Source organism: Mytilus galloprovincialis, chromosome 8 (genome assembly GCF_965363235.1).
Source record: "Mytilus galloprovincialis chromosome 8, xbMytGall1.hap1.1, whole genome shotgun sequence".
In the NCBI taxonomy this organism is placed as follows: Eukaryota; Metazoa; Mollusca; class Bivalvia; order Mytilida; family Mytilidae; genus Mytilus; species Mytilus galloprovincialis.
This window is the reverse complement of record NC_134845.1, coordinates 12529549-12542391: the sequence shown is the minus strand read 5'-3', so window position 1 is coordinate 12542391 and position 12843 is coordinate 12529549. Positions and strand designations below refer to the sequence as shown.

At 35.5% G+C, this 12843-nt stretch overlaps 1 protein-coding gene across 1 annotated transcript; it reads left to right on the top strand.

Moving 5' to 3' along the window:
• Positions 1 to 5689: 5689 nt before the first annotated feature.
• LOC143085105 (galactose-3-O-sulfotransferase 2-like) lies at positions 5690 to 10260 on the top strand. The gene is made up of 3 exons (XM_076261294.1): positions 5690 to 6091; positions 7595 to 7652; positions 8975 to 10260. Exons 2-3 carry the CDS (start codon positions 7633 to 7635, stop codon positions 10248 to 10250), a joined length of 1296 nt encoding a protein of 431 aa, XP_076117409.1. The 5' UTR covers positions 5690 to 6091; positions 7595 to 7632; the 3' UTR covers positions 10251 to 10260.
• The last annotated feature ends 2583 nt before the right edge of the window (positions 10261 to 12843 follow it).

Genomic DNA, 12843 nt, shown 5'->3' with positions numbered 1-12843 from the left:
CAAGGTGGTTGTTATGTCCCGTCCGGTATAGCTAACTGTGGTTCCTTAATCCAAGAAGGTGTGGACAATATTGACATTAATACCGAAACGATTGACGGAAAAAACACATATTACTCGATGGCGCGTGCTATACATTAAAAAAAACAGTTGTTGGCATGACACGGGTTATGTTCTTCTCATATATTTTATGATAGTATGATACTAAACCCCTAACGGGAGGGATTGTACCTGATATTCATATGATGAAGACATAATCTTTCAATCAGTTTAATTGAGGTCTGGAGCTGGCATGTCAGTTAACTGCTAGTAGTCTGTTGTTATTTATGTATTATTGTCATTTTATTTATTTTCTTTTGTTACATCTTTTGATATCAGACTCGGACTTCTCTTGAACTGAATTTTAATGTGCGTATTGTTATTCTTTTACTTTTCTACATTGGCTAGAGGTATAGGGGGAGGGTTGAGATCTCATAAACATGTTTAACCCCGCCGCAATTTTGCGCCTGTCCCAAGTCAGGAGCCTCTGGCCTTTGTTAGTCTTGTATGATTTTAAATTTTAGTTTCTTGTGTATAATTCGGAGTTTAGTATGACGTCCATTATCACTGTACTATTATGCATATTTTAGGGGCCAGCTGAAGGACACCTACGGGTGCGGGAATTCTCGCTACATTGAAGACCCATTGGTTGCCTTCGGCTGTTGTTTGCTCTATGGTCGGGTGGTTGTCGCTTTGACATATTCACCATTTCCTTTCTCAATTTTATATTTCAAAATTCAGTTCTACATGGAACATTCGGATTTAATAACCGGCAACGGTTTGAACGGAAACAGGACAAAGCATTAGTCTATGACGAAAAAGTATCCTCGCTGATGCAGTGCTTACCCTTTACGAAACCAAAAATGAGGGGCGAACCGTTGCGACGTCAAAATGCACTGGAATTATTAAACAGTTGCACAAATCCAATCGGTCAGACTCCAGATTTGTTATGGGTTATTCGTAGAATGACATGCAGAGATGGATCTGTTTTGCCACATGAATTGTCTAGTAATTGTACCGAACAACTTGTTCCATTTTGGTCTGGTTTCTTCAGCACACTTGCTGACTTTAAACCAGATAGAACAATTGTTGCCTATGGTCCTATAATTGACAATAAACCAAGCGACATGGCCACTGTATTTACTGCAATGCACAATTGTCAGAATTTGGCGACTACGTTGGGTCAAAAACATGCAATTCAGACAATGGATCAGCAGCTATATGCAGTTGCTCAACAAGTCAAATGGTCCCTAAAAGACAAATTTGCTGATCATATAATTAGACTCGGTGGTTGCCATGCCCTATTGTTTTATTGCGGCAGTGGGAAAATTATGGTCGGAGCCCGGTCTGAAAGACTTGCTTGTTGACTCTGGTGTCTATGCAGGAACAACTGCAGAGCAAATGCTTAGCGGCAAACAGTTCAACAGGGCAGTTCGTGGGTTAACCCTTGTCTATGAAGCATTGTTGCATGTTTTGTTGTCTCAGTTTTTCCAATGTTGTGATTTAGAGGATCGATTGGCTCATGTACCAAAACATTTGTGGAGCAGGATGAAAGAGGCCAATTGACAGTTTGAATCTTCTGCATGTTCTGGTAACAGTCAGCCTGTTGATAATCTTACTGAAAAATTTACGCAGTATATGACTCCTGTTTTAACACAATATATTGGTTCTGCCAGTGAAAAATCACCAACTTTTAAATATTGGTTAATGCTGTTGCATGCCATCCAACTAATATTACACAATATTAAAGCAGAACGTGAAGGACATTGGCAACTGCATTTTATACCATTTCTAAAATGCTACCATACTTTTTTTGTCACCAATCAGGCGCGTAGCTGCCTTTACGCAAAAAATCATTTGCTTGCACATGTTTTTCACAAAAAAAAAAAAAAAAAAAAAAATCCTGAAATTGAATTTCGGATAGTCTTTAGTCTTTCCGGATTATCGTGTCTGGCGGTGTCTGTACTTGCAACTACAATCACGACACAAAGTTTAACCCCGGTAGAAATAAAAATAAAAATGAAGAAGCTAGATTTCGTATTCCCATTGTCATTTCGTCCAAAAGACTATTGATTCACCTAGGGTATCTGTGTTACAAATGACCTTCTACCGTTGTCGTAGAAACCTCTCATTTGATTTTAAAATGACCCTCGTGAGAAACACCACGGGTGTCTTGCAAGAAGCAGGACCTGCTTACCTTCGGAGCACCGGAGGTCGCCACATTTTTTCGGGGTCCGTGTTTTTCATTTGTAGTTAGTTTTCAATGTTGAAAGTTTTTGCTTGTCATTTTGTGTCTTATCTGTTCCCGGGTTTCCAAATTACGAAACCCATTAGGATGTTACTATCGTTTCTTGAAATATGGTATAGTAAGAAACAGATAGGGTATTTATCATTTTCATCATAAAATGGTCCAAAAAAATTTTCGCCTCGCTTCGCTCGGCTCAAAAAATTTTCACCTCGCTCCGCAAGGCGATATATGCTTGCACTTTATTTCAACTCAGCTACGCCCCTGCCAATCGTACAAACTATTCACGATGGCCACCTGTTTACCTTCTAGATATGTTAGAGTTACCACCAGAGGTTCAGCAACATTTTGACAATGGTGAATTCACCATTCGGCAGGTGTCTGGGAGATACAACGGGATTTGGAGCGATATGGCCGTGGAAAAAACTGTGATCAAGGATTCAAAAGGTAGTGGGGGTATATCAAACATTGCTGGACAGAAGTCTGCGTTAATCAGATGGTCATTATCTCGTCATGTCGTTGCTGATTTTGCCAGTACAATGCGCGTTCGATCAGGTATCAAGTCCGTGGCGGATCACATGCATGGGCAAACTCAAAAAGCGGCCATGAAACGCGACGAGGAGCATGTAAGGACGTTAATAAATCATCTAACCGAACGCATGACTAACCCATTGGATATCAGTTTACACCCTGAATGCTTGATAAACATTTCCATGGGCATGCATGTGTCACCAGAAATTCAGAAATCCCTTCTCACTGCGATCGAAACAGGTGATAAAAATCTTCGATCCTTTGTAAACAACGCATTGTCAACCGATGGAAAGTCTAGTTTCTATAGTCCCTTGTCGCGGTCTAATCTAAAAACATTTGCCGACATGTCCAAGAAAACCCCGTTTCGTTCTCGTACAGGAGACACTCTGCACATTCATGTTGACCCAGAGCTTGTGTTTCGAAGAGCCTTGACATTAAGTAGCTCACGTGATGACGTCTCTCTTCAAAAGATCGTGGAGCATCCCATTGGCCCAGTCCCAACTTCAATTTTTCATGATGACGGATCAATGAGAAAATCGGTTAAAGCTGAGTTGCTCCACAAGCTCGAGGAAACTGCTTCGTCTGTTCCAGTGCTTCCTGATTTTGAAGTCAAAAACAGTGTTTATCAGAGATGGAATGGCAATTGTTCAAACATTTCATGTGAAAAAAAGTTCAACTTTCGGTGACCTGGCTAATGACTATGTTGCCAGGGCTCTATCCAATTACCATCAAAGTGAAACTGTGATTGATGTTTTTGACAGGTACGACGTATTACTATCAGTCAAATCTAGTGAAAGAGAACGAAGGTCGTCAAAAACAGGATATTCAGGACTTTACCAGGTCATTGAAAGTCGACTTGTGCCAGACTGGAAACGATTTTTGTCTGTCTCTCAAAACAAAAAATCCTTTTTACATTTCCTTGGTGAATATGTTACATCAAGTGTAAATACTAAATTTGACTTGCCGTTTCCAAACGCTTTGTACATGGCTGGTTGTTTTACTGATCCGGAAATTGCAAAAAAACTGACATACAGTAGTGTTATAAGTTGTCCGACATTGCGGTGTAACCATGAAGAAGCAGATACCAAAATGATTTTTCATGCTTTTCACGCGGATGGAATGTTTGTTGGGAAAGACGTCAAGGGTAGAATTGTTATAGAATCAGATGATACTGATGTTCTTGTTCTGGCTGTACATTTCTACCCAATGCTTAAAAATACAAAAAAAATAGGTAGCTTGAAGGATAATAGACGTTTTATACCAGTTTACGACATTGTTTCGTCTATTGACCCAGTTGTCACCGGTATTCTGCCGGTCGTTCATGCTCTGAGTGGGTGTGATTCCACTTCAAGTTTTTTTGGAATCGGTAAAAAGTCAGTATTCAACCTCCTGAGATTAAAACCAAGCCGTTTCAGTAATCTTGTAGCCTTAACACACGATGATGTTGATAGTGCGGTGGTTGCTGCTAGGGAGTTTGTTGCTGCTTTATACGACTCAAAGTACAAATTTAAGAAATGTCACAACGATTTAAATTTGCTGAGACATCAGTTGGCTATCAATAAAGATAAAAGTCTTATAAAGCTTCCGCCATGTGAATCCGTATTTAAGCAACACGTACTGCGTGCAATCTGGCAAAGCAAAGTTTGGGTGTCGGCAAATTTGGCCAACCCAAATAATGGCTCCCCATGTGCTTTTGGTTGGAAAACTGCACAAAATGACAAGTTAGAGCCAATTTTCTTTGAAGGACAAATGGCATCAGACTTTCTACAAGATCTTATTTGTTCGTGTAAGGGGAAAAAAGCATGCCAGGAAGCATGTGTTTGCAAAGAGCAGGGTCCTCCCTGCACTGATTTATGTTTTTGCCAAAATGTAGGAAGTTGTAATAATGTCCAGTCAGTATCCGCTGACATAGCTGATGACACAGATGAAATATCATGAAAATAGTTCTTGTTACAATATTTCATAGTTTTATTTTGGTTTGTTATGGTGTTTTTTCCACGTTTCATTTTTTATGAAATTAAACTCATCATAGATACTAGTACCAAAACGTTCATGTCTTAATGTTTGAATAATTTCTAAAAAATTCTTGCTCTCATTGTGTAGATTACCACTCCAATATCTATATTATATCAAAAGGTATCTTGTATTGAGAAAGTTCATTTAAGGAAAACTCAGTGACATGTCTAATCCTTCAAAACTGAAAGGAAATTTAGCACGGCTGCACATTTTTATTGTTTTATTTATAAACTATGCATTTCGGATACTCTTTAAAACACTTTTTTCCTAAAGTATTTAAGAAATGCTATTTGTCGAGGTGAAATATCAAGGTTATTTTGCTACTGGTTTTTATTAGGCTTTAAAATTTGTATACCACGGACTACCTTCAAAAAAGTTAAATATAACGTTGTTTTGACGTCAAGTCTAAATAAAAAAAACAAAGTTGTATGAACTAACACATTGATACATATTTTAAATACTCATTTAATTTATTGAATAGATTATTAATTTTGAAAAATATTAATGGTATTGTTTCTCGAGATGAAAATAGGATTTTTTTAAGTGATGACCTTTGACCTTGATTTTCGGCATAATGGTACCAGCTTTCATATTGACGACACATATTTTCAAAAAGAACACGATTTCAGCTTTCCAACGAGCTATTAAAAATCCATGAGGTATTTAGGTAATTTAAATTTCTGAAATTGTCCGCTCCGCCGCTCCACTAATAAGTTTACCTGATAAAAGTCATGTAAAACATACAGGGATACAAGGAATAAGAAAATGATCAAAAACGACGATAAACAATTCATTTAGATGTCAATCTGTATTAAACTGCTATAAGTAAAAGTTGCACGACATTTACACATCTACCGTACTTTAGACATACTATCGGCAGTTTTACAAGGCATGCATAGCTTCTAAAGGTAATCCATAGTATCTGCAGGCGTATTAATTGGTTTAGAAGTAATATTCAATATTGAATGCATGATTTGACCATCGATTCAGTACCCATCATCTGAAAGAGCTAACAATATAACATGTAATGATTTATGTATTATAAGCAAACATTAAAATATGCCAGTAATGGAGAATAAGTTAGTGGTGAAGAATAGTTCTGATGATGTATTGTCTACTGAAGTTGTTGGAGAGTGACGTTTATAGTTTACATTGTTTAGTTACAGGAACTACAGGAATTGTTTAATGGCAGGTAGCGTCTCGCATCACTGAGCAGGATAGAATCAACTATCAGTAGGATGCTTTTACACCTCCAATAGCCAGGTAAAGTAGTTTGCTTTGATAATTATTTAGCAAAAACACTATGTTTAAAATTTACTTTATGTTTAAAACTACAGTAAAACGGTACCTTTGTATATATAATGGTTTCTTGGTAGACAATAATTAAACATAAAAGTGATCACTTATCTTAAGTTATGTAGAAAAAGATGTGGTATTAGTGTCAATGAGACAACTCTCCATCTAAGTCACAACACAATGAGTAAAAAGTAAACAATTACAGGCACAAATACGGCCATTAACAGAAAGCCTTAGCTCACACCGAACAACAAGCTATAAAGGGTCCCAAAAAAGGACTATATTATAAATCAATTCAGGCAGGAAAACCATATACATGTGCATGCTTTGTTTATAAATAACGATTTTTGTCTTCCAAATAAAAACTCGAGAGTCGAGACAGATCGTTTTTATGTATAATATTAACATTTTTATTGTGTTTTTGGGTTGGTTTTTTTTATTTTGTTATTATTACATTGATCATTTGTTTATATTCAAATGTGCATTTCCAAAGTTTAAATTTTTAGATAGAAAAACTGATCTTCTCTCATTTCGCACAAATCGTTTTATTCATTGTCAGTGGATATAGCGTAATTTAATAAGTAAATCGTGCCACAGCTAACTGAAATATTGGCTGCTGGTATACTTTACTAGCAGAGGATTGAAATCCCTAGTATTAAATCACATGCACTTGTCTCACAAAAAAAAAGAAATATTGCTGAATTATTATATGACCGATTTTTATGAAATAAATACCATAAATTTGTATGATCAATTTTTCAAAAAAATGTTCAGGCTAAATTTATCTTCTCATGTGTCCCTCCGGAAGCAAGATTTTTTTAAAAGGTTGCTATGTATTCTATCCAAAATAAAATTGGAAACATTTGCATTTGTTTTCATCTAATCACAGATCAGAAAATAATAACTATCCTAATACGTAATTAATTGCTTTAAACAAGATAAATTTTGAAACATTTCTTCAGCTTATGGTATTTATTTGATAAAAGTCGATCGAGTAGGTACTCCGCTCTTGATAACAAAATGTCAAAGTTAGTATATGGCGTCAAATTTGTCAATTATACATGTTACGTCTTGCGACGCAATACCGTGCGTAACGTCACTGCGTTCGGATATCGGTATAACGACAATAACATTAAGTGTAGAGGCAACACAGTATGCATTGCAGCCACACAGATAAACGTGGTTCGCGAATACTTATAAATGCTGTAGTTCGTACAATTCATCATACAATTTAGAATCTTTTTCGTTATTTTTTATATTACATTGTACAATTTGCTATTGGAATTATTTTATTTTTTTACAAACAATATAATTTCTTTCCCTGAATTTCTCATTCAGTTATACAAATTATGCAAAAATATCAACAATTCTCTAATTATAAAATACTGTCAAAGTCTTAAATTGTAATGGAGTATGAAATATTTGTCGAACATTTCAGCCTTTTAAAATGTTTATACTTTATCTTTTCAGAGGGAATTTTTGGGGAGTATACATGCCATTGGGTGGACATGAACAAATGGCTGTCTCGGTATTATTTATTAAGCTTTAATGTATACTGTGGATTCATTTATTTTCGTGGATATCAATTTTCGTGGATTGCTGAAAACTTGCATATTCGTAAATTTTCGATTTCATGGTTTTGCCAATCTGTATACAAAGTCTATTGTAAATATGTTATTCGTTGAACATTTTAATTCGTGGTTCACCTGTATCCACGAAACCCACGAAAATTTGTATCCAACGAAAAATAATGAATCCACAGTATTTCGGTAGGCTCCAATCACAGATAAAAAAAACCTCTCTTTTATCTTGCTTGACTCGATTTTCATTGTGACATTATAATATATAAACAAGGAGATGTGATATGATTGCCAATAAGACAACTATCCAGCAAAACTTAAATAAAATGGATGTGAGCAATTACAGGCAACCGTACGGTGGTCTTCAACCATGGGAAAAACCCATACCGTATAGTCGGATGGAAAAGGCACCGAGACATGAAAAATATGAAACAATTCAATTGAGAAAACTGTCATTTTGGTCTCTTGTGGACAGTTGTCTCATTGGCAATCTACCACATCTTCTTTTTTATATACCAACGGCCTAAGTTATAACAAAGCAATCAAGAAGTCAGAGACATATTGAATTACTTCTTACTTGTATTTTAATCTCATACACGTAATAACGTCCTGAATATGCCAGACTTATTTGCTGCTGCTGCTAAATTTTTCAATTTCAATAAAATGTTTTTAAGTTAAACATACAGTTTTGACGTTCTCTTTATTGTTCATCTTTATTTGTTTTTAACTGATTCACGGAATATCAATTTCATAACGCGAGAATTAACCCAATATTTTACGGTATATACATATCACTTACTTTCACAAAATATTAATTTTATATTCATATTTTAATTTACAAAAATAAATTGTATTGGTTTTAGTGTTAGTGCTCATGTCATTCAGTGTTATCTGAAACTTTTCAAAACGATTCTACATAAATTTCGGCCAAAAAAAAGTACATGTATTCCGCCTTTGGAGCTTCCCCACGGACACCTTTCAACAATATTTATATTTGAATCACAACTGACTTTTTTCGTTCTTCTTTTCACATTGATAGAATTACCTGAAATTCAGTGTATTAAAGAACATTTCAATGCATTCATACTTTTGTATACTTGTGGATTACTTTTTTTCGTGCTATGAGTCTCTTTTGTATGTTGTCTGTCATTTGTGTTCACTGTTACTTGAATTTCAATCTGACTAACATCGAAATGTATACACATTATAACTCGCGTGCTCTCATATCCGAGATTTGTTTTCTAATCAGATTGCATTTATCATATTTCAGTTGGATACTGTTCCTGGTTGTAGTAACGATTGTGACAGTTTTGTCAATAAAACAAATGATAATCAAATTAGACCCAGAAACAATTACCTACATCAGCAACAACAGAAATTTGACGCCAGAGGACATCATACATGTGAAACCATTGACTAATCGAGGAAATACTATACAACATTCAGTCGCTGGTTTTAAACTCTCAACGGCAGAAATAAACCTTTCCCAATCATTAGAGAACGCTAAGTGCAAACCTAACATATACATAGCGTTTCTGAAGGTCCATAAAACCGGGAGTTCTACAATAATGAATATGCTATATAGATTTGCAGAAAGATTAAATCTGAATCTGGTTCTTCCTAACTCCACTGGTGGAAACTTTAACTATCTAGGATACGGTACAACATTAAATTCATTGCAACTGGTGCCAATACCTGTCGGAGAAAAATACAATATTTTATGCAACCACGTGGTATATGACAAATTGGCGCTTCGAGCTGTCATGCCTACGGAGACTCTGTATATTGGGATATTACGAGACCCCGTAGCAAACTTTATGTCTGCTTTCTCATATTATGGGGGCGGGAGATTTATGCAGTCAAAAGTACCTGGAAAGAGTCTTTCAGAATTTGATTTAATGAGAATTTTCCTTGAAAATCCACGAAAATATAATTCATCAGGAATAACATATTACGTCCACAACAAAATGTCGTTTGATTTTGGATTAAATAGAGGTGATTTTGACAAAGACATTGCCATTACACAATTCATCTCAGACCTTGATAAAGATTTTACTCTGATAATCATACTAGAATATCTGGATGAATCATTGATTTTATTGAAAAGATTGTTATGTTGGGAGATGCATGACATTTTATATCTTCCAACGAATGTTAGATTTTCACCGATATCACAACAATTCAACACTGAAGAATTAACTAAATCCAGCATTGAAAATTTAGAAAAGTATAACAAAGCTGATTTCATGCTTTACGCGTTTTTCAAACAGCGACTTTTGTCTCAATTAAACGATTTGAATTATGATTTTAAATCAGAAGTCAGGCAATTTCAGATAATACAAACTAAACTTGCCGATTTCTGCCGAGGGATTCCGAGAATGGGAAAGATTTTGACAGTTGCTGCTAGTAAGTGGCATGGCTCGTTTAATGTGACAAGAGAAACGTGTATTACCATGATGCGTGACGAACTAGATCTTGTAAGGGAAAAGATACTTCTTGCCATGGATAAATATATGAATTGGCTAAGAACTAAAAATAAATCATGATGCTTTCTGTTTTCCGATTTCTTAACTGTTAATTCTAACCTCAATAAGGTAACTTGCACATCTTAACCTGATTTTAGAATTATGTATAATAGTTTAGTTTTAATGCATTGTTCAAGTTTTTATTGGACACCCTTCTGGTAGAAGCGCTATCATCTATGATGTACATACAATGTACTTTAAAGCTCACCTGGCCCAAACGAGCGTTTTAATCACTAAAGCGTCCGTCGTTGTTGTTTGTCTTATAAAAAAGAAAATGTGGTATGATTCCGAATTAGGCAACTCTCCCCCAGAGACCAAAATGTCAAAGAAATTAACAACTGTATTTCCCCGTACGGCATTCAACAATGAGCAAAGCCCATACCGCATATTAGCTATAAAAGGCCCCGAAATGACAATAATTGTAAAGCAATTCAAACGAGGAAAGCAACTGCCTAATTTAAGTACAAAATGATAAACGAAAAGAAAATATGTAGCACAACAACAAACGACAACCACCACGGAATAACGGGCTCCTGACTTTGGACAGACACATACATAATATGGCGGGGTTAACAAGTTAGTGTTAGGTGCACGTGGCGCCCAACCCTCCATCTGTTCTGGGACAGTGGTGTATACGCAACAGTACAACATAAGAACAAACTATAAAACTCAGTTGAAAAGGCTTAACTCATCATTCAGATGTATACAAATAGAAATACATCTTACAACCAGATGCTCCGCAGGGCGCAGCTTTATACGACCGCAGAGTTCGAACCCTGAACATTGGGACAGGATACAGAAATCAATTATAACACGAGTAATACCAATCAAGTTGAAAACAAAATTCAAAGGTTTTAACTTGTTTGTTTGTCTGTTTTTCGGAGGAGTCGGGTGTTCACGTTGTATTTTTGATATTGTTTGGCATTACTGATATGTACAGTAGAGCCCGTTTTATGTATTATCACATTAAAGATGTGTGGTATACATCGTTTTATATCAGGCCTCAAACAATAAAAACGGCGATAAAGTTTTGCTATTTTTTCATACGGTTACATTTACGGCAAAATTATGTCGATAAAAAAAACTCCTAATCTGATTCCTGTATCCTCCTTCAGGACCAAAATTTATCAATCTCCTAATCTTTGTTTCACTTTTATGCACGATGAGCTGGGTCGAAGATAAAAAAAAAAAAAGTCATAGTATTACTACACTGTCGTAAAGTAAAATATTAAAAGAATACTTCAAGTGTCATATGGGTCATTTTCAAAAAAATGTCGAATTTTGAATCAAACAACCCTCGTCACAACTTGAGCAAACCAAAACTAACATTACTTATAGAACAGCGTAATTATAAAAGATAAAAAGATGCAATCGTGATTGTGTCATACAGGATTATTGAAACTTGATAACTTTAAACCTAGGTAGAATTATAAATGAAGTAAATAGCAATTAATTTTAAATACTTGTTTTTTTTTAAATTCAAAAGTTTTACCTGTATATAATTTTTTTTTTAAATTAAGCACCCCACCACACTGCAAGCATTTGATTAACTTGCGGCATTAAACCCATATATTATCATATATCCGAAGTGGGAGTGCTCCGACATATAAGGGCGTTTTTCAATAAAAACATACTTTGTTGTCCCAGCCACTTTAAAAATAAATGTGTTTGATCTTTGCAAGTAATTTTTTGTGCAGTCAGTACATTGAATTAGATATAAAATTGAGAATGGAAATGGGGAATATGCCAAAGAGACAACAACCCGACCATAGAAAAAAACAACAGCAGAAGGTCACCAACAGGTCTTCAATGTAGCGAGAAATTCCCGCACCCGGAGGCGTCCTTCAGCTGGCCCCTAAACAAATATATGCTAGTTAAGTGATAATGAACGCCATACTAATTTCCAAATTGTACACAAGAAACTAAAATTAAAAATAATACAAGACTAACAAAGGCCAGAGACTCCTGACTTGGGACAGGCGCAAAAATGCGGCGGGGTTAAACATGTTTGTGAGATCTCAACACTCCCCCTATACCTCTAGCCAATGTAGAAAAGTAAACGCATAACAATACGCACATTAAAATTCAGTTCAAGAGAAGTCCGAGTCTGATGTCAGAAGATGTAACCAAAGAAAATAAACAAAATGACAATAATACATAAATAACAACAGACTACTAGCAGTTAACTGACATGCCAGCTCCAGACTTCAATTAAACTGACTGAAAGATTATGATTTCATCATATGAACATCAGGCACAATCCTTCCCGTTAGGGGTTTAGTATCATACCATCATTATATATGAGAAGATCATAACCCGTGTCATGCCAACAACTGGTTTTTGAATAAATGTGTTTAGTTCCGATGCAAAGACCCTATAAGTGAATCAATATTAACGCCAAAATATGCAATCTTTAATGACCTGACTGCAACAGTATCGTAACTATATCCCTTCTTAATAAGTCTATTCAAAGGTTTTGTTAGTTTTTGAGGTGAATACTGACATTTTTAAGCAAAGAAACAGTTTATTTTTTAGAGGGATCTTTGATAAGATATTGATTCCTGATTGGTCCAAAACAACCAAAATGGCATGTCCGTAGACCGCCTGTTCAACA